The sequence below is a fragment of the Falco punctatus genome, assembly GCF_963210335.1.
Source record: "Falco punctatus genome assembly, chromosome: 7".
Lineage (NCBI taxonomy): Eukaryota > Metazoa > Chordata > Aves > Falconiformes > Falconidae > Falco > Falco punctatus.
In genome coordinates this window covers 518,931-538,764 of record NC_137587.1, presented here as the reverse complement: position 1 = coordinate 538,764, position 19,834 = coordinate 518,931, and the positions used below count along the sequence as shown (strand labels likewise).

At 45.1% G+C, this 19,834-nt stretch overlaps 2 protein-coding genes across 4 annotated transcripts in view; both read right to left on the bottom strand.

The window, feature by feature from the left end:
- LOC308066886 (cytosolic phospholipase A2 epsilon-like) overlaps positions 1-4,898 on the bottom strand; it is a 35,930-nt gene extending 31,032 nt beyond the window's left edge. Inside the window, exons 1-2 of one of the 3 annotated variants that reach the window (XM_080394808.1) lie at positions 4,782-4,898; positions 968-1,040 (exon numbers count right to left, since the gene is read on the bottom strand). In XM_080394808.1, coding sequence (XP_080250934.1) covers positions 968-995 — 28 coding nt within the window. In that variant the 5' untranslated portion in view covers positions 996-1,040; positions 4,782-4,898. Of the gene's footprint in view, positions 1-967; positions 4,601-4,781 lie in introns of those variants that run through there. The other 2 variants (XM_080394809.1, XM_080394807.1) reach the window with 2 other exon arrangements.
- Positions 4,899-5,233: 335 nt separating this feature from the next.
- LOC308066884 (cytosolic phospholipase A2 epsilon-like) overlaps positions 5,234-19,834 on the bottom strand; it is a 29,759-nt gene continuing 15,158 nt past the window's right edge. The window contains exons 6-19 of the mRNA XM_080394803.1: positions 19,370-19,433; positions 17,818-17,978; positions 17,513-17,605; positions 16,834-16,871; positions 15,995-16,151; positions 15,369-15,505; positions 14,425-14,647; positions 12,533-12,647; positions 11,786-11,923; positions 10,993-11,100; positions 10,367-10,558; positions 9,732-9,898; positions 8,131-8,314; positions 5,234-7,233 (exon numbers count right to left, since the gene is read on the bottom strand). Coding sequence (XP_080250929.1) covers positions 6,995-7,233; positions 8,131-8,314; positions 9,732-9,898; positions 10,367-10,558; positions 10,993-11,100; positions 11,786-11,923; positions 12,533-12,647; positions 14,425-14,647; positions 15,369-15,505; positions 15,995-16,151; positions 16,834-16,871; positions 17,513-17,605; positions 17,818-17,978; positions 19,370-19,433 — 2,016 coding nt within the window. The 3' untranslated portion in view covers positions 5,234-6,994. The remainder of the gene's footprint in view (positions 7,234-8,130; positions 8,315-9,731; positions 9,899-10,366; positions 10,559-10,992; positions 11,101-11,785; positions 11,924-12,532; positions 12,648-14,424; positions 14,648-15,368; positions 15,506-15,994; positions 16,152-16,833; positions 16,872-17,512; positions 17,606-17,817; positions 17,979-19,369; positions 19,434-19,834) is intronic.

The following is a 19,834-nucleotide window of genomic DNA, read 5'->3' as shown; positions in this document are numbered from 1 at the left end:
CCAATGAAATTACAAAGACAGAAGAAGAACTGAACCATCCTTTCATTCTTCTCTGAAGATGTGCTCTTTTCAAGAAAAGGCAATATTTCTGTGCTGGGCTCAACAGCAGAAAAGCAAGAATTAAACAGCGATCTCCATGAAGACACATACACTTGCTGAGATCACTTAGTCCAAGTATGCAAAGGTTCACATGCACTTCCTTTCCATTGCATTCCTGCCTTGTTCTTTCTCTCTGAGGCACCTATTTGAGCTGACCTTCAGCTCGCTTTCTCCAGCCCAAGTAACTGCTGAGATTTTTTTCCCTTCACTTCCACTTCCACCCGTTCTACCAAGTCCCCAGAAACATCTCCATGGTACTTGTTTTGCCTTGAAAGTCTGGCATTTTGAACACACTTCAGTAAACATTTGAAAGAAAAAAGTTGTTTGGGGATAAGAAAGAGAAGCATTATATATCTTATGGTTTCTTTTTTTTCTCTTAAGCAAACAGAAAATCAGAGGTGCCTGTATGTTTTTCTGTTGTCTGCAAAAAAACCTGACCGGTACAAAAGATGACACCAAAGCTCCCATGTTACCCCACAGGCTCTGGCAGCCACTCGAATCAGTGCTGGCATTTTTGTGCAGAAGCAGAGGTACAGCCTGCATCTCAGTGCATCAAAAAAACGCAGCTGAGAATTAACAGTTGAATTTATTCAGCAAAACTGGCTCTGAAGCTTGTTAGCAGTTAAGCCACTTCACAGTACAACACGGTAGATCTTTGATGTTTCCACTAATAGTAACATTCTACAAACTGGAAGCTATTGTTATACAAAACTGTACTCTAAGAATAGTCCAAATTCAAATATGCAATCAGTATTTGAAACCACAGTAGTAACACTTCATACACACAGACAAGTTACAGTGCTTGCTTACATTCTCTGCTTTCAGAACCGAACTACTGGGAACCACAAGGGAAGACTGTGATACTCACACAGATCTGCCTTTCTCAGATTTCTCATTCTTATGATTTTCACAGCGAGTGAGCAGCACGGACATTCTTCGCTCTGCAGAAAAATGACAAAGTTATTACCTGAATTAATATTAAGTTGTTTATGCTTCATAAAACATGCCCTCCAATAAGTGTGTTTTGCAATTTCCAAAGCCGTGCAGCAAAACTGGAAGATGAACTACTTGCACTGCTTTGCAAGTTGAAACCATGTCTATGTCAAGTTAAAGAAAGAGGCAGAAAAAGAGGATATAATTCCTCTGTGCATGTAAGTTACTGACAGAAGAAATAACAGTAAAATGGAAAACACAGTAAAATGGTTTTAAATAAAATTAATTCTTGCATTACGTAACAGGTCATTTAAATTTAAAAGAAATCTTTGTCAACAATTAAGCTGGAAAAATAAGCTAGCAAAGAACAAGCGTGTATGTGAAGCACCTCCATTAAACACCTGTAGAGAAAGAAAAAATAAGTTTAATTCTCTTGAACAGTTGAAATTTCACACGGAAAACAGATATTTTCTTTGGATAATTTCATTTAGTAAAAATTCCAACTTTCCATTTAATATCTTTATCAGGAATTTTTCCCAGAAACAGTGAAGAGCAAATACATGAAAGGTTGTGTGACATTCAGCTATTGTGGTCAGGAAGAAGAGAATGAGGGGATGCAAGGAACTGCTGGGAAACAGAAACAATCCACGGTAAAATATAAAATCACGGTGCCAAGGATTTCATTATCTTAGCTATGTTCAAAATCATCACGACCCCAGAGGAAAATGAAACTGTTCAGGGAGTGAGGCACCTCTGGCACAAATGCAGCAGAACCTACATGAAAGAAAACTGCTTAGGCAGAGTCGTTAACAAAACATCCCCATGCAAACCAGATGATGGATATTTGTAAAAAACTATCGTTAGCTGAAACATCAAGCACAGAAGGAAAGACAAATAACTAGACACAACCACACAACCCCAAAAAATTATTAATTCCAACAGATTTTAGTACCTTTAGAAACTTCAGCTATTGCTTCACCAAAGTAATTAATTACCTAATCCCTCTCCCACTCTCTGCTAGCAAAATGACTTCACTGAATTCTTTTGAGGGGATTATGTCACTTTTTACAGTTAGGTACTGACCCAGCTGAGAACCTGGATACAAACTCCCCTATCACTCTTGAATTATAATAAGCCAAGCTTGGTCTGTATTTATGTCTCCCTCCAAAACAGAAGAGCATGTTTTAATGTTTTCTGTCTGGTTTCAGGTTCTGGATGGAATAATTTCCCTGCCTCGCCATCACCAAGAAGCCTCTACTTTTACTCTTTCTCATGAGGGTGTTGCAGTGGTTAAAGGCAAAGGGAAGAGCGGAGAGGACAGTCTGGTTCCTTGCTTTGTACATGTACTTCCCACACAAAGACCATTGCCAGGCTCTGTTCATTACCCTCCCCTCCTTTCAGAAGGGTTAACCTGTAGATCCTTAGTGTTTCTTCAGCCAGTTTGGTTAGACATTCAACGTTTTTTATTTCTTAAGCCATGGGGATCCCACATTTGAGGTCTCCAAGCATCAATGCACACTTATGTTAACACACATCCATGTTATAAAGAGAAGCCCTTTAATCTTCATTTTACAGTGGGGAAGCGGACACAGAATGATTAAATAACTTGCTCACAGTGAAACAGCAGGTTAATTTCTGAGCTGAGAAGAGGACAGAGTATATTGACTCCTTGGAGCCCAACAGGCAGTTTTAGGGCTTCCCTCATGTCTATGTTCTATAAAAAAAAAGCAATAATAATAAAACAAAAATTCTCAGACATTATGAACAAAGGCAAATCAAGATTTTCTTGGGCATCAGTCATGAACAAATATCAAGCTAGAACCATCTTTGTGTCCAGGATTAATCACTGTCTTTAGTCAGTGACCTTCCCATGCACACCACTACCAGGTGGCTGCTAGCACAGCAGGCTCCTGCGAGGCACCTCAGACCATTTCCCAGCCTCCATGAGCATCATCCACTGTGGCTGAACTTCCCTCTGCTACCAAAAGTGCCTCCCCAGGGCAGCCAACATCAGCAACGCTGCCAGTCATCCTCACATAAGTAAATACATACATGAATGAATATGGACTAACAGCTCTGAAGTCCTCTTCTAGACAACAGAATCCCAGCCACAAACCTGCCTCGGGTCATCTCCAGCTCCTAATGAATTATGGTCTGAACTTTCTCATTCTTACCTCATGAGCACTCCAGTATGAGCCCATTGTGCTCCCAGCTGCATACAAGTCCGATACAAATGTCACTTCACTGTTAGAGCCAACAGCTGGCAGTGACTCACCAAGTACCTCTGCAAACTTTAAGGAGGCACCTGCTGAGGAGCAAGACCTTATCCACGCCCCACCTTCCTCATTGCGTGAAAGGGAAATTATGAAGAGAGAAGGGGAGGGAATCTGCTGAGTTTATTTGATAGCTAAACACCAGCGCTGTGCGTTGGGGGGAGGAGGCTGCACACACCAAGGTGCCAAGACCTATTAGCAATTCAAGATAATGGAGTGATAACGCACAGCACTTATACATGGATACCTATGACCTGACAGCCTAAACAATGCACGCCTCAGAGAAGATAACAGCAGTTCCACCTAGGCTGGAGGAAAACAGCTCTACAGCACCCCAATCAACAACCAAAAGTACTGTGGACGAAATAACCTTAAAAGATCTTCTATTTCAAGACAATTTTTCTTATTTTCCTCTTCTTGGAGGTAGAGGGCGTTGAGTTGCTTGCTGGTAGATGTTTCCCCAATTTCATTCGTATACTTGGCAGGTGGATTTATATATTTCTGCTTTCAGAACCGTTCCACAAACCCAAAACTTCTGAGTAAACCAAGACAAAAAAGAACAGATCCCAAACCCGGGCACATATTGATTCGTCTTAAATGCTAACATCTAGATGTTTTAAACACGACGCAGTGTCATCAAGTTATGACATAAAACAGACACCTAACTTTTCCAATTTCTGGCAGAAAACCGTGCAGCAGCAGATACGCAGGTGAACAGCCCTTGCACAGGGCCAGCTAGGAACACGGCCAGACGTCCGACACAAAACGACCACTTGAGAACTGCTGGAGGTGGTACTATACACCCACAGTACCCACAGCCCGTCTCCCCCTTCTACACACACACACCCCAGGACAATGCACAATAGGGTCAAATCTGGCTTTACAACTTCCCACTGAATGAAAATCACTTTACTCATCATCCACTTTAGGACCAGGAACCGACTCTCAACACCCTTCCAATTAACGAGATGTGAAAAGACACAGAAGAGCACTCCTCCCATCAACACTGCACCTGGCAAAAAAAGACCCTCAATCACACAAGCAGACTTCGCTATCTATCCCCAAACTGAGAAAACTGATCTGAAAGTAGTTAAACCCGGACTGGTTTGTGAGCTTCTGCAGCAGCTGAACCGAGCCGTTCCCCTGGGGAAGTCTGGCCTGGGGATGAAGGGCTATGGTAGCACCAAGGCTACGGGAGATGCTTTCTGCCCACAAACAAACCGCCCTCAGCCAAGCACAGCTCCAGCCACCCGGTGCCGAGGGCTGCGGCCCCTGGCCCTGCCTGCGGGGCCGCCGGGTGCAGAGAAAACAACAGAAACATCACGGGTCAAAGACAGGCCAGGGAGACCGCGCAGCACTTACCGCCACGGGCAAAACGGACGCGGCCCTGGGAAATCAGTTTAATTTATTACCAGTCACATTAGAGTAGGATGATAAATTAAAACTAAGTATCAGAACACCTTTCCCCACCCGTACCTTCTTCCCGGGCTCCGCTTCGCTCCCACGGTCTCTCCTCCCGCGGGGCGCAGGGCCGGGGCTGCCGTCAGTCCCTGCCAGGCTGCCCCCGCCGCCCCTTCCCCGCGGGGGGACCCTCCTCACGCTGGTCCCCTGCCCCGGCGGGGACCCCCCCGGGCACAGCAGCCCCTCGGCCGCAGCCTCGCCCCGCCGGGCCGCCGGCCCTGCCCGCAGCCACTCCGGCGCGGGCCGACCGCGGGTCACGGCTCCTCCGGGCACCCCCTGCCCCGGGATGGGAGGGGAGGGGAGGGGAGGGGAGGGCCCTCCTCGCCGTAAGCAGCTCTGCTGCGGCGCCGGGAGCGCCTCCCGCCCCCTACCCCGAGTGCCCCCGGCCGGGCTGTGCTCCCCGCCCCCCCCCCCGCCGCCGCAGCTGCTCTGCCCGGAGCGTTTCCCCTTGCGCCGCTGCCCCCCGCCGGGAGCCGCGGGGCGGGGCGGGGCGGGGCGGGGCTCCTCGCGCGGCTCGAGCCGGGCCCACCCTGCGGGCTCCCGCCGCCCGCGCCCGCTCCCACGGCACTGCTGTGAGGCGGTGACCGAGACAGCAAACCCCGACTTTTCCGTCCAGCTGCAGTTCTAGAAAAGGCCTCCAGCCTTCCTCCAGTAACTCACCTGTGAGGAAGAATTAATCTCAAACCAGAAGCTACATGTCTCTCTGCTGGGCCTTCCTTGGCCATTAGTACATCTGAGTAGGTTCCCCTCTCCTCAAAACACTGGGGCTTTTCCATCTTTTTTTTTAATCTGAACAGCTTGTATTTCTTCATAACCTCTGAAAACCCATCCAAAGGGACAGAGAGTTTACTTATGGAATGTCTCATTAGCTGAGAGGGAAGAAACACAAGGTATCTAATTCTGCTATATATCCACATCCAAGTACACAGTGATGTTGACCAACATCCACGCCTTGGTGGACAGGACTCTTGCTTATTGGGAACGATACACAACTGTCTCCTGCATTACAAACCGTCTCCTTGTACAGCTTGAAGAGGAGGGCTGCTTTTTGTTGACAGGTTGCTCATCAGGTCCTTTATCAGGCATGTGCATGCACTAACTAGCACATTCCCAGGACAGGTATTTCTTCTGTTCTTTGGCAACTGCGCTGGTGTTTGAGAGCTGTTACGCTTTTGTGCTATCTGTGTATAAATCAGCTTTCCCCCCCTCAGCCACTGCACTTCAATGTATTTGTCAAATAAGCAGTTAAACTGTGGCAGTCATATAACCTTAATTTGTACTAGTGTACCTTGAAGCTGTATTTCACATTTTGTGGTTGTTTAACAACTGGGATGCAGCAAACAGAATATTGGTATCCTCCTCCATTTCTCCAGCGTGATTCTGTGTGTGCAACTACCATACATTCTGCGATCCCCCTCACACACTGTTTCAATAATATTTCAACTCATTACACTGAACAAGCGTCCAGATAACGCTGAAGGAAAATTGCACTGCAGGGAGACAACTGCAGCACACACGTGATCTGAGACAGAACACAGTTGATTGTGAGAGGAAATAGCAATGGTCCTTCAAAACAAATTTGTAAGTTTGATTTAATTGGTAGGAAATAGATGTCATCAAAGACCTAAAAGGCTACCCACCCATATAGCTGCTACCCAACACATTGAAACATCAAATACCCTTTGTAAGATAAATACATTTCACTACAGCTCATAACAGAACAAGCACCCGGGAACAAAACTTTCAGAAGGTAGAACACCATTTAATTCAAGTCATTAAAACTACGTAAAATTATTTAAATCAATACTGCATGTTCAGACACAGAAGGTGGTGATGAGGCCTTCATGGATTTGCTGCCAATGGTCCCAACAAAATGCCAGAATATTTTGCAGTTGAAAATATACTAGTGACTAGCCATCAAGACAGTAAGAGATTGCGGAGACAGAGAGCTAAAACTGTTTCCCAATCACACAGAGCTAAATCTTCGCCTCTTGAACATCACAGCGAGATGGCATGAACATAGACTGCTGTGTTTGATATCACAACTCCGGATCGAAAAGCAACTACTGCTTAGTAAACCCAACCATGCGGCTATGAATCAAACACATCAAGTTTTCTTTTTTTGAGAAGGTTAGTTAGAAAGAGATGGCACCTGCCAAGAACAGTGAAGTAGCTATTCCATATGTGCAGTCATGGTAAATACTCAGTAAGGGTGAGGAAAATGCTGTTCAAGCAGAGGACTGTGCCTGTGGTACTGGCTGGCTCACAGCTTGTTTCTTCCGTGCCACGGCCATGCGCAAGGCCTGAAGAATCATGTTCTCGTTGTTCATGATGTTGTAATTAGTCAGCTTCAAGAGCTTGTTGAAGTCTTCTGCTTTCAGCGAGACCTCTCTCGTTGAGTAAGGGGAGCAGAAACTGGAGATATCAACCTTGCCGAGTTCCATTTCGGCAGCACTACGTGACATGCCTGTCAAGGGAAAAAAAGGAATGTGTTTGTATAGGAAATTACAGTACTCTGATACACTGTGTCAAGAATAATTTAGAGAGATCACATTTTAATTTAGATAGATAATTTAGAGAGAGTGAAATTGCTATGAAGACAAATGCAGTGCTATGATCGCTGCAAAATCTACTTCTGAATAAAGCCTATTTAAAAAAAAAAAAAAAGTGTCACTAAACATCATTCCATTGCAACCGGCACCTTCTACTGGCCAGCTCGAGGCACATCATTTTGTGTGGCCACAGGTGTTCACAGTCTTACCCTGTAGGTTGTTGAGTAAAATACACACTAAAGGGAAAAGGAATACGAAATATATAGTACAGGAGGAAGCAGAGTATTAGTGGCCTTGGAAATCATCATAAAACAAAGCCTGCGTCTCAAATGCTAGCCCAAAAGGATGCCGTGACTGTATTAGTTTACACACTATTGCTTTGATTTTCCAGCATATACAACCAACACATTAAACAGCCCATATAGAAAGCACAGTGGCCCTCCACAGAACCATTCTATACTGTACAGGTAATTCTCCCCTAGATCTGACTGCCATAAAAATACATAATCTGAAAAATATGCTTTGTTCTACATGCTGCAGTAAACTTTTGGAGATCACAAGAAGAAATTAGTTCCCATTCCTCGACTTGAGGAACATTTTTCTTCTTTCACTGAATTGTGCTAAGACTCAAACTAAAATTATACACAAGATTTTACCAGCTTTTGCAAACAGTGTCATCCCATTTTACAACTCATTAGCTAGTAGGAACAAGCAAACAAACAAAGGATTTTTGTATTGGGATGAGGCAAAAACACCCAGGGAGTGAGAAAGTTCATTGGGTCAATAAAATTAGGTGGGTACTGTTAACTTACCAGGTGCTACGTATCTTTGGAAGGTGTCATTCACTAAAGGAAAATAAAGCAGCAGAGGAGCTCCTGGGGTGTCTGCACCATCGAACATATAGCACTCTTTCAGGTTCTTCTCATCGTCCTTCAGCCCGAAACTGGGAAACGGAATTCCCTGCTCTGTGAAGTATCTGCAGGCCTGCTCCAGGGGCTGGTCATGGCAGCAGTGTAATGAATGGAAAAGACACCCAAGATCAGGCTGCTGCCAAAGCCCAGTAATTCATACAGAGTTGCACAAAATAGACTGATCCCACTGGACCACTAGCAATAACGCGAGTGCCTGCAGCCCAGGGACTCTTTTTATCTTGTCTGAGGAGCTATTTGGAAATGTTCAGGAAAACACCTAATATCAAGAGGCTTTAAATGTGTACCAAGTCACACCTCTAAAATGGGATTATGATTTAGAATCAGAACAAATTAATTCAAAGCATGTTTTAGAGCATCATTGATTAAAGGAGAGCTAAGTCAGAAGAATGTAACAGAACTAAATTTGTGGTCCAGGACAGTAAGATTCGCCAATTACATTATCTGTTTATATAGCAGTACAGCTTGTGACTTGACCACAAGAGACTTTAGCAAGGTTTTGAGACCAGCTTACCCATTTCTATAATTTTGAATTTTAGAAATAACATGAGATTTCAAGCTAACGTATTTTAGACCTCAAAATATAGCACTAAAAGCATTCATCAGAAAGCTCATTCGTGATGACCAGCTTTGTTAAATTATCTAACAAAACACTGAAGTACTACCTCAGTTTGTTTGAATTAAGTATTTCCAAAATACTTCAGAGTACAAGAAAGAAATGTAGTGCAAGTTATCATGCATGCTCTTTTTCAGCTGCAGGACAAAGACAAATATTTTTCATGTGGCATCACAATGTAAGAGCAGCATTAAAGTATCTTCCACCCAAAAAAGTGACAGAGTCTTAACCAGTAAGCTTTGTGTTTTCTGTGGTGCCCTTCAGGGACAGGTTTACAATTACAAGTCTGTATTTGGGAGTTTAAATCTGTCTTTTCTATGTGGTGAATACCACTTTCAAAATCTATATAACCATTTTAACCAAAGCAGATTTCTGCAACATAGTAAATGTATTTGATATCTTGCTTCAAGCCCACTATTGGAGGAGAAAAATTATATTTATTGAGAGGTAAAAATAAAGGTGAAGAAATTCTTCCTCCCTAGGTTGTTCTTGAACAGCTAGAAGATCACATATTAGAATAAAAAGACAAATAGATACTTATACATTTAAGGAAAATGCAGATTAAATTCAGCATCTGAATCACAGTTTTGCCAGCTGTATTTTTGCTATTAAATCTTACAGAAGTTGCAGCTTGACCATCATAACTTCACTGCGTCACTGTATTTCATTGGTGAGGCACTTAGGGCTGTTTCAAAAGTAACTTGAGAAAAATAAAGACATTTTCCCCTCTGGGAATTTCCATTCTTCTTCTGAGATTTAGAAACACCATGTTACTATATTCTGCTAAGTTCCACATTTACAGGCACCTGACTGAAAGCTGCAGAAAGCCAAGGAAAAGTTAAACAAAGACATTTTTGAGAGTCCTCACCAAGGTCTGTGATCCACCAGTGTAATTTAAGTGTATGATGACATCCACTTTCCGCTCTGGTCTCATAAGGGGTGGACAGCTCGTTTCAAAGAAGAAAGCTGCATCCACCAACTCCAGGTGCTCTGAGTTGCCTCTCAGGTCATTAGGCGACGCATCTAGCAAAGTGTCTAAAGAGTACAAGATTCAGCACCGATAAACTGCAGAAAGACATCCATGAAGTTAGAAAGCAAAAGGAAGGTGAGCTTCCCTCCCCTGCAGGGTTTTCCCTTTGCTTTCGGATAGCATGCAGTGATCCTAAAGCTCCCATCAGCCTCTCCACTCTCATTTTATTGATGGTTCCAAACCCATGAACTGCACCAAAACCTAGGCAAGCGTTCCATATGTGCAGAGCCCAGTAATTTTCATCCCAGTGAGGACTTTCAGCACCAGACCACCCAAAAATTGAACAGTTGTGTTACTGGAACAGAGAGATGTGAGGAGTTTGTTCTCCCTTCTCTCCTCTCAGCAAGCACCCATAACTAACCACAAAGCCCACACAGTTCTCTTAAGGGTACACGAAGGCCCCTCGCTAACTCCCAGCCCCTGTGCCTGCCCCAGCAGCAGCTGAGGCACATAGGCAGGAGCGCTGGCCACACCTTTCCATCTGGTGAAGTGCTCCTGCTGGATGTACTCGTTGTGCATCTGGAAGCCTCTCAGGAAGTTGTGGTACTTGGAGACAGCAGGGCGGTCCGTCAGGATATCCCGGAGAGCCGTGGAGAGACCACTCGTAGGAGTGAACATGCATGTAGCCATCTCATACGGCTTCTCGGGCAAGTCTGGCTGTTCCTCTAGAGACATGCAATTGGAATATAACCACAATCAAGAGGAGGCTAGGCACAAAGAGGAGAAAGGGTCAGCCGCTCTACCAAGAGTAATCATGTGTTCACAGCTCTCAGCATTGTGTTATTTTTCCCTATGCTCTGCTGTGAGTTCCAGTTAATTTCCTTACATACCCATTTTCATTACATATCCATCCCTGTCTCCTTGCCATCAAGGTCTGACTGATAGTGCCTTTCCTTCTAACAAGAATCTCATTCTTTAAGCAAAGCATTGGTTATTCATTAAAATCAAATCACTTGATTTTCCTGGTGCCTCCCATACACTGAGGCTGAGAGCACCAGGCTGACAGAAAAAAACAAAAACTGAGAAATGTGAGCACAGTTACCCTACCAGAGGCACCTGGAGGAGGGAGGCCATGAGTCAAAGGGTACTTGAGATTTACCTATTTCAGTCACTTTGTCTTGGGTCCACTTGTGCCAGAAGTCCTCCGAATTGTCAGCTGCATGCCAGGCATCCAAAAGGTTTTTGGAGAAGATACTACTCCACATTCCTAGGAAGTGGGAAAGGTATAACAAGCAGTGATAAGGTAAACACAAGGAAGTTTCTTTAAAAAACTGCCTTCTGCTCCTTCCACAGCTCTTCTCTAACTTTTTTGTATTTCTGTCAATTTTTTGTGTAAGTTCAGACATCTATTTCAGTGGCAGATCTGGCTCAGAAGGCAAACTTATTTCAGAAGAAATTTCCAAGTATTTTCCCTTCCGCCACACACATTTTCCCTGGAACATTTTTTTGAGAAATGTTACATTGTCATTTTCCTATTTTCATTTCCTTTTTCCTTTGATAAAGAAGTATTTTCAGCCAGCTCCTTCTCTGATTCCCCTCTTTCTTGCTCTATTTCTTCTCAACATTACCTTCAGCTTCCACAATGTCTCAGGGATTTCCAACTTTCAAAACATTTCGCAAGCTGCGGGCAACAGTGATGCTTCAAAAGCACTCATGAAATCATGTAACAACATTTTTTTTGCCATTTCAGTTTCATTTTATCTTAGTCCAAATGATAAAACCACCTTTGCTAGCAAGGGCAGTTGAGTGAGTTCAGGGGACAGGCTGAATTTCAGCTGGCTGACCCGGTACCTCTGCTGCCAAATGCAGAACAGCAGCTTTCTGGGGACTAATTTCCAGGATCATTAGTGTTTATATTAAAAGCTTGTCATTCCCCCAGCCTGGTGAATCACCTTGCATGAAGCAGATCCGGGACTCGGGGAGCTTCTTCATCAGGCGACCCATGAAGAACTCGCTGCCAAAATCCTCTGCACGAATGAAGGCGCCGTACTTCAGGAAGCCCACCTCGTATGGCGTGAACTCCACCCACTCTACCAACACACGCACCAGCAGCGTTAGCTCCGCTGCTGAAATCAAACAAGCCTCCAGGCGTGGAACACACCTGCCAGGCGTCAGCCCTCACGGGCAGCCTGGCTCAGCGTGTGCCCTGAGCAAACCTGCTGACAGCCACCGCTGCACCAGCTGTCCCGCTGCCTGCAGGTTTGCGAGAGCGTGGTGTCAGGGTTAAGGGAAAATTTAAATTCTTCTTTCTTTTTGTGTAGCAAGAGGGAAGTTTTCTCATGGAAGGTGGACTAGGACATGGACTGACTTTTATTGCTTTTATTGCCAACAATGGCAAACATAAGTTAAGCAAACTTAAGGCTCCAGTGGATCCCATTCCTTAAGAATTCATAGCATTTCTGAGACAGTGTCACAGATCTATGTTGTGTCATTAGTCTGAAGTTAATGTCTGAATATGCATGCTTACATGCCAGGAGATCTTTCAAAATATGGACTGTGCCTGCCCAGTTACTCTTTACATCTCTGAACAGGACTTCTGGCTTGGAGTGAGAATTTAAAACAATTCATTATTTACAGTAGCCCCATGCTGTACCTCCCCAGGTAAAAACATAGGTTCTTTTCCAGAATTGAAACGTTACCTCTAAAATCTTTAGTGGCAACTTTGTCCTTGACGTTGAGGGCAAGGTAGATGGGCAGCGGGTTCTGACCCTGATTCACTGCCTGACGTTGATCAGAAAGCCTGTGGTAGCATTTCTGGATTTGAGGGGGGGAAACAAAACAGACAAAATTGGTTGGCTGATAATCAGTTCTTCAAAGACATCAGCTTATAGAGTCTGAATATAGGATATCCACTCAGGAGGAGTGTGGCCAGCAGGTCAGGGGAGGGGACCCTCCCCCCTACTCTGCCCTGGTGAGGTGCCTGTGCAGGGCTGGGCTCCCCAGCTCAGGAGAGACAGGGAGCTACTGGAGAGGGTCCAGCGCAGGCTACGAAGGTGAGGGGCTGGAGCATCTCCCTGGTGAGGAAGGGCTGAACGAGCTGGGCCTGTTCAGCCTGGAGAGGAGAAGGCTGGGAGGGGATCTTATCAACGTCTACAAGTATCTTACAGGCAAGTGCCAAGAGGATGGGGCCAGGCTCTTTTCTGTGATGCCCAGTGGCAGGACAAGGGGCAATGAGCACGAAGTGCCACACAACAAATTCCCTCTGAACAGGAGGGAGGACCTCTTTCCCTTGGGGATAGTGGAGCACTGGGACAGGCTGCCCAGAGAGGCTGGAGGGTCTCCTTCTCTGGGGATGTTCAAACCCCTCTGCGCAACCTGCTTTACCAGGGGGTTGGACTGGATGGTCTCCAGAGGCCCCTTCCAACCCTGACCATTCCGTCATTCTGTGATATAACTTTCCTGAGCTTCCTCCTAAATTTGCTTCCATGTGCTTGAATAATAGAGGGCAAGAAAATAATGGGAACAGGAATAACTATTGTTAAGATAACAAGCCATGTTCTACCTTCAGTATTCAACAGTAATGAGTTGCTTCACATGCTGTTCTCACTTTGCATTGCTAAATGTAAGTGAAAAAATAGGGCAGATCTGGGTAATTCAGCTATTTCCACATATACTTTATCTGTTAAACACGAGTTCTTCAAGACAGCATGTTAATGACCCTTCTAGTCAAGATTTTTTTTTGAAAAGCACATTGAAAGTTAACATCTACAGAGGAAAATCCTTGAGCTGTCCAATACTAACAACTTATCTTATACATTAAATGGAGATTTTCAGTGGACTTCAGCCAAATCAAATTCTAGCAAATTTTGCTACATAGCACTGAGGTCAGAAATCAATGTGAAATGTGATATGAAACAAGAGCACCTCATTTTATCTGTTTCACCTAGACAAAATATAAGTCACATTTACAGGATTTTAAAATAAAATAGCTTTTCCCCCAGCTATCATCAGTCTGCTAATTTACGTGGAAAGTTTTGATGGTGTCATTACAACAACATCAGAAACTGGAGGTCCTGCAAGATCAAATCTGAAGGAGCTGAAAGGCACCTGCAAAATCACAGTTTCTGTAGATAAGATGTCACAGGAACTCTGGATCTATATACTTTCTCATCACTAAATCACAAAGTGCAGTAACTAGAGGCAGTGTACATCTGCAGTAGATTCAAGGTATGACCACAGCTTGTGTAAACATTGCAGCGGTGGAGATATACGAGCATAGGGCCATAAAGAAACACCTAAGAACCTCAAAAAATTCTTGGACAACTCCAGTGTTAATTTAATTAGCATGCTGGTTATGCCGATTGCTCTAGAGCTAGCCTGAGTATTTCTGTGTTACGTTCAATCACAGTTTAGGCTTCAGTGTAGACATACACTATGTCTCCAAGTTTTTAATTGCAGGTAAGCAGTGTTCTGCCTGTATACCAAGTACAGTCTTATCGGCCAGGTGTCTCTTCCTAGGGTTTTAATTTCTCATAATGATCATAAAGATCAAGTCACCAACTTTATGAGAAGAAAAATGCATAGACATTACCCCGTCATTTAACATGGATTCAATCATGAGCCCCCACAGATCAATAAAAGATGTTTTATGTCCTGCTTGGGTCCTTTGGCTCAGCTCTCGGTAATAATTCCTCAGACTTCTCAAGCAAAAAGCCCCCATCTTGCACTTGGCTGCTTGCTTCCGAGCTTCAATGATTATTTCTCCAAGATCCTTACGTGACCAATCAGCATCTTCATACAGTTTTGTCATTGTCCTGCAGGCAGGAGACATGGTGGAAAACAGAAAGGAATGAAGATGCTGCTTTTGAAATTCAGAGGATATACTTTGCAGAGCCTTGGTACTTACTGCTTTACCTTTAGGTTACTCTCCTCTTGCCTTTAGACTTGCATTTCTGCTCAGAGCAAGCTCAACCAGTCAAAAATCACTTGATCTGGGATCCAATACAAGCAGCTACACTAAGCTGTCTGTGCTGGTTTTGTCCAACACTAAAATAACCAGAAAGGATCATTTTTCATAGGATTAAGGATGTCTGTCCTTCCAATAAAGTCTCCTCTTGTGGTTAGGGATAAGTTACTTCAGTGACACCAGAAGTATGATGCACAATAGGTCTTTCATGGGTGACCCTGGCATCCGTAGACCAGAGATGGAAGCAGTAACTCAATAGGCCCCTTTACCCCTGCTGAGATCTAAACCCCTAGACCAGGGGTACTCAGACTTATTTACCAGGGGGCCGGTGTGCGGATGCAGTGGCAGGCAGTCATCTGCGGCTGCTTGGTTTCCCCCTCCAACCCCCGGCTTGGGGGGGGGGGAGGGGGGGAGGGGCCGTGGGGGGGTTCTGTAAATACCGGGGGCCGGATTGAGAACCCTGGAGGGCCGTATCGGGCCCGCGGGCCGTAGTTTGAGGACCCCTGCCCTAGACAAAGCATGGGTTTTGCTTAATGCAACAAGATCCAAACATCAAAATGACTCCTCACCATGTTGTGCCAGACGAACCACTGATGTATGAAACGCAATCCAGAACACGCAACTTCTGAAGACCCAAAATGCTGCCGTACATGGCAGTGAGTGCTCTTATCCCACATCCTGCTGTGGTCACAGCCACTATAGGCACCTGCTCAACACAAAAGAGGGCAGAAAGCATAGGTGGAAAAGCAGCATTAAGGCACATCCACATCAAGGGATAACAGATGTGCAAAAGCAACATCCAGACACTAGTAAAATAAAACACATAGATTAGAGATAAAGCAACATTGCTCCATGAGTTATAAATAATACAAGTTGCTGGACATCCCTGTGGGGTACACTAGATGATCTTCATGCTTCAGTAAAGACTTATAAGAAACATGGACCAAACTCATTGGTTTGAAGCTCCTTCAAATAATTCACTTGAAAGCCAAGTGGAAGTAGAGACTTTGCTCATCCAGACAGACTATTGAGCTCACCAGCTGAGACCACCCTGGCTGCAAACAGTGCCCCGGAGGAGGAGCTGCTGACAGATGTCCTCACTTCTCATCTGGATGGCGGTGAGAAATCACTTCTCATCTCCAGGCTTGAGGAAAAGGAGAGAGAAGAATCCCTCAGCAGTGCCTTTCCTACTTACCTCGTGCTCTTGCAGATCTTCGTCCAGGTGAAGAACATCCTTCAGCGCAGCAGCGACCACCTTCCTCCGCTTTTGCAGGAAAACCTGTTCATCGGCACACAGGCTGAACCCCAGGCGGGCGTCTAGGTTTCTTGGCCTGAAACACAGACCCTGAGTCCTAAGACCAGGGCATAAGTATTAATTACATTGTTACTTGCCGCAGTCAACTCCAGCTATCTCTGCATTTATAGACCAAGTCTTGGACAGTATAATTTAATAAATGAGAAAGAGCAACACCACAGACAGGCCTCTGCTCATTGCTGTAGCTGCTAACAAGAATGCAAATGGGAAGGCAGAGCAGAACATGACATACTGTCATGGTATGTTAAAAAGGTTCCTAACAACACACTTCTGGTTTTATTTGCTCATATAATTGATTTTTCAAGTTTTGAATAGTGCTGCCATGTGTGTAACTGCATAACCACTATCAACAGGCACCGCAGTTGATTAGGGAAACAGCTACCATACTCTGGTGTTATCTTGTTTGTATAAGATAAAAATACGATTTCTTTGTGGAGCTGTTCTCTCCACCTGCAGGTGTAATAACACACACAAATTGAGAACTACTTACTGAGCTGTGCTAACAGCTCGGAAACTTGGAGGAAAGGGGACCCATGATTTCATTCTCCAGCACTGAAAAAGTCACACCTGGCAAACAAGTGCCTGCAACCCAAAGATGAATACACCTCTGCTTACAACTGAGCCTGCATGGACCCCTGCTGATTTCAAATGACCTTTGTATAGGCGCAAATGTCTCCCAGTTACAGGATCGGGTCAGGTCTTGCTGAAGACTCACTTACCATTCATTTGCCTTTGTGTACAAGTCAATTGTCCTGTCCTGAAAATCGCAATACAAACAGTGTAAGCATGGTCAGGTCGTTCGTTAATCCTGCGCCTGCCTCCCCCACATGATCTACGGGCTGAGTTTCACTGTCTTTGCAGCACAGCAATGAGGCCAGCAATGGTCTGGCCTGCGAGAGATGTAGTCTGGGTTGAATGGAAATGGGCCATTCACCCGAGCCAGGTGGGCTTAGGGCCCCCCGCTTTTCATAGCTGAAAACCTGGTTTAACCTTCCTTTTCTGGGAAGGTCGGTGAAAGCTGGGCATCTGAACCACAGGCATACAGATGTGTTCTGGTTTATCTTCTCCTTCAGGCTTTCTCTTTGCAAACAGAAGTCTTAATTGTCGTACCCATTACTGTTAGCTTGCATAGTACATTGATGAACATATTAGATATGTCCTGAGGAAGTTAGTTTAAACTCAGAACAGGGTTGAGCAGCATGCCGGGAACCACAGGCAGAACAAAAGAAAAAAAAACCCACTTGCATAGTTGCAAAGTGACTGTCATTCACACCTTACACTGTAGTTAGTACCCGGGGGGTCTGACAGGAACTGAACCACTGAACTGTAAGGTGCTCACCACCCACCAAACTGAACCTGCATCGGGGCTGGTTTTTATTACAAAAGACTTGTTCTCACCTCTGCTATTGTTATTTTCTCTTGTATAGGAAGCGAGTTCAGAGCTAAAGTCACGGACCCATTCATATCCCTTTCATTTTGACTTGATATAGACTGGAAACGAGGGTTAAAAAAACTCAGTTAATTATTATACAAAAAAAAAAAAGGGGAGGGGGGCGGGGAAGAGGTAAAAGCAGTCTCCCCGCCTTACTTAAATACACGCACTTACCATTCCCTGCATACACAGACCTGCACACAGACTTCGGTCCTAGAGGTCCCCCAAAACACAGCAAAGAGCTAGCTAAGCGTTAGTGGCGGTCACGTACCCTGCTGAGCCGCCTGCGCCGCGGCAGGGCCACGGTGAGCGCCGACTGGTTGTACTTGATGCAGTGGAACCTGGTCGGAGAGGTTGGACAGAAGCAGGAGCTCAGCGTGTGGGTCTGGGTTCCTTCAAACGACCCGTCCACAGTTAATGCGAACTTTCTCTCTGAAACAAAGGAGTTTCAAACTTAAGTTCTTCAAAAATTGTAGATAATTTGTTTGCATGGTAATGTAATACATGTTTTTTTTCTTAAGTAATGACTTAATTTCGATACCCAAATTGTAGGATAAATAAGTAGAGTCGGTTATCTGAGCCTTTGGGTTTCAGCTTTAGAGCTCACAGGCAGAATGTGCCATATAGTAACTATCGCTACAGTATCGGTGCACTTCCAGGCATACCATGACTGCTGAGGCTACCGCTCTGTTCACTAGAGAGTGATTCACAGCAGACAACAGTTTGGGGGGAGAAAAGCACTCTCTTCTGAAAGTCTGAAATTTTCAAAGTACTTCAGCAATAAAACAGTATGTGGTACTAAAATATTATTCTGGTATAATAATAAAGTGATGTGAAAATTTTAGACTTTTGGGATAAACTTTTTTTTTCATTGCAGCAGAGAACAGTTCTCTTTGGAACCAGCAAAATCTCAGTCCATCTACCACGTTTCCCTTTACTTCAACCTGTAATATTTCTTTTGAAATAACTTCTAGCGCTTACAAAAATAATGTCTGGTGGGTTTTGACCTTCATATAATCAGCCTCAGATTTGTCTCTTCAAGTAATTGGAAAAGAGTCTTTACATATAGAATAGAATCAAAGCAGGCTCAAGGTGAAATGTACTCTGTAAATCCAGGCACTTGAAGGTATATAATCAGCCTTCAAAAGAATTATCTCGCTCAGGCATTTTCATCCACATCTAGCAAACTTCTTCACTGTGACAACTGAGCTCAACTGGATCATCCTTGTGTTTAGGCGGTTTGCAGGGCCATCAGGAGATGTCAGAGGTGTTTTAGCAGTTGTGCAGGATACGCACAGGTCTGCAAGTGTGGGCTCAGAGATGGTAGCGACGCGCTGCTTAAAATGTGTAGCAAGTGTCTTCGGTAATATAATGTGTGTCCCGTGTTTCGTCTAGCGGTGTGTTTTACATTGCTATACCTAGAGAAATTTGAAGAAGGTAAATTGATAGCACAGGCCCTGTCCTCATTCCGCCCATTTTCTTTGCCTCTGAATCCAGAAGCAACAGAAGTTAGCTCCAGTTTAGGACTCAAAACAATTAAATTCCCTGCAGAAGTATTTGTGAAAATCACAAGCATCTGACAAGACATTATTATAGAGGAAAGTATTTTGTGAGGAAACCAGACCACATGCTTATGACACCACATCCTGTAATAACCTGTGTATTTCCGACCAGCTACAGACCCCTGCACAGGCCACTGGCATCAGCCAGATTTTGTCTCACATCTCAAATGACTGTAAACCAGGGTGTTCAAGTGCAAGGCATTGGGTGCTTGTGCGACGGAGTGGCATCCAGGCTCGCTCCGTGCATCAGGGAAGGCTCACCCGTGCTGTCCTTGCTCAGCCTCCCGCCGTTCACCTGCACCTCCAAACAGGAAACCTCGCGGGACTGTAAGAGAACCAGGGCAAGAACAAGAGGCGTTCACTGTCGGCAGGGCTCTGCTTTGGGCAGTCCCCTAGGCGTGACGGGGCACGCACCCAGGGGTGTGATGGTGCCAGCGCACAACCCCCCCAGCCGTGTCTAGCGAGGTGGAGCTGGGCTTCCACACGGGAAGACACAGACCACGTGGGGGTGAGGGCCGAGAAGGGCTCTGCTCGCCCCGGCCTGGGGTAGCAGCCCCGGGCCCCGGGGAAGGCTCTGCAGGGCGCACAGCTCGGCTCTCTGCGGGCAGGCCGAGCGATGGCGTCCGCCCCAGCCCGGCCGGGCCTGGGCTGGCTCCTGCAGCACCAGCCGCCTCTTGGCCCTTGCCTTGGTGCCACCGCACGGAGCCACAGCCCAGTGCCCCTCGT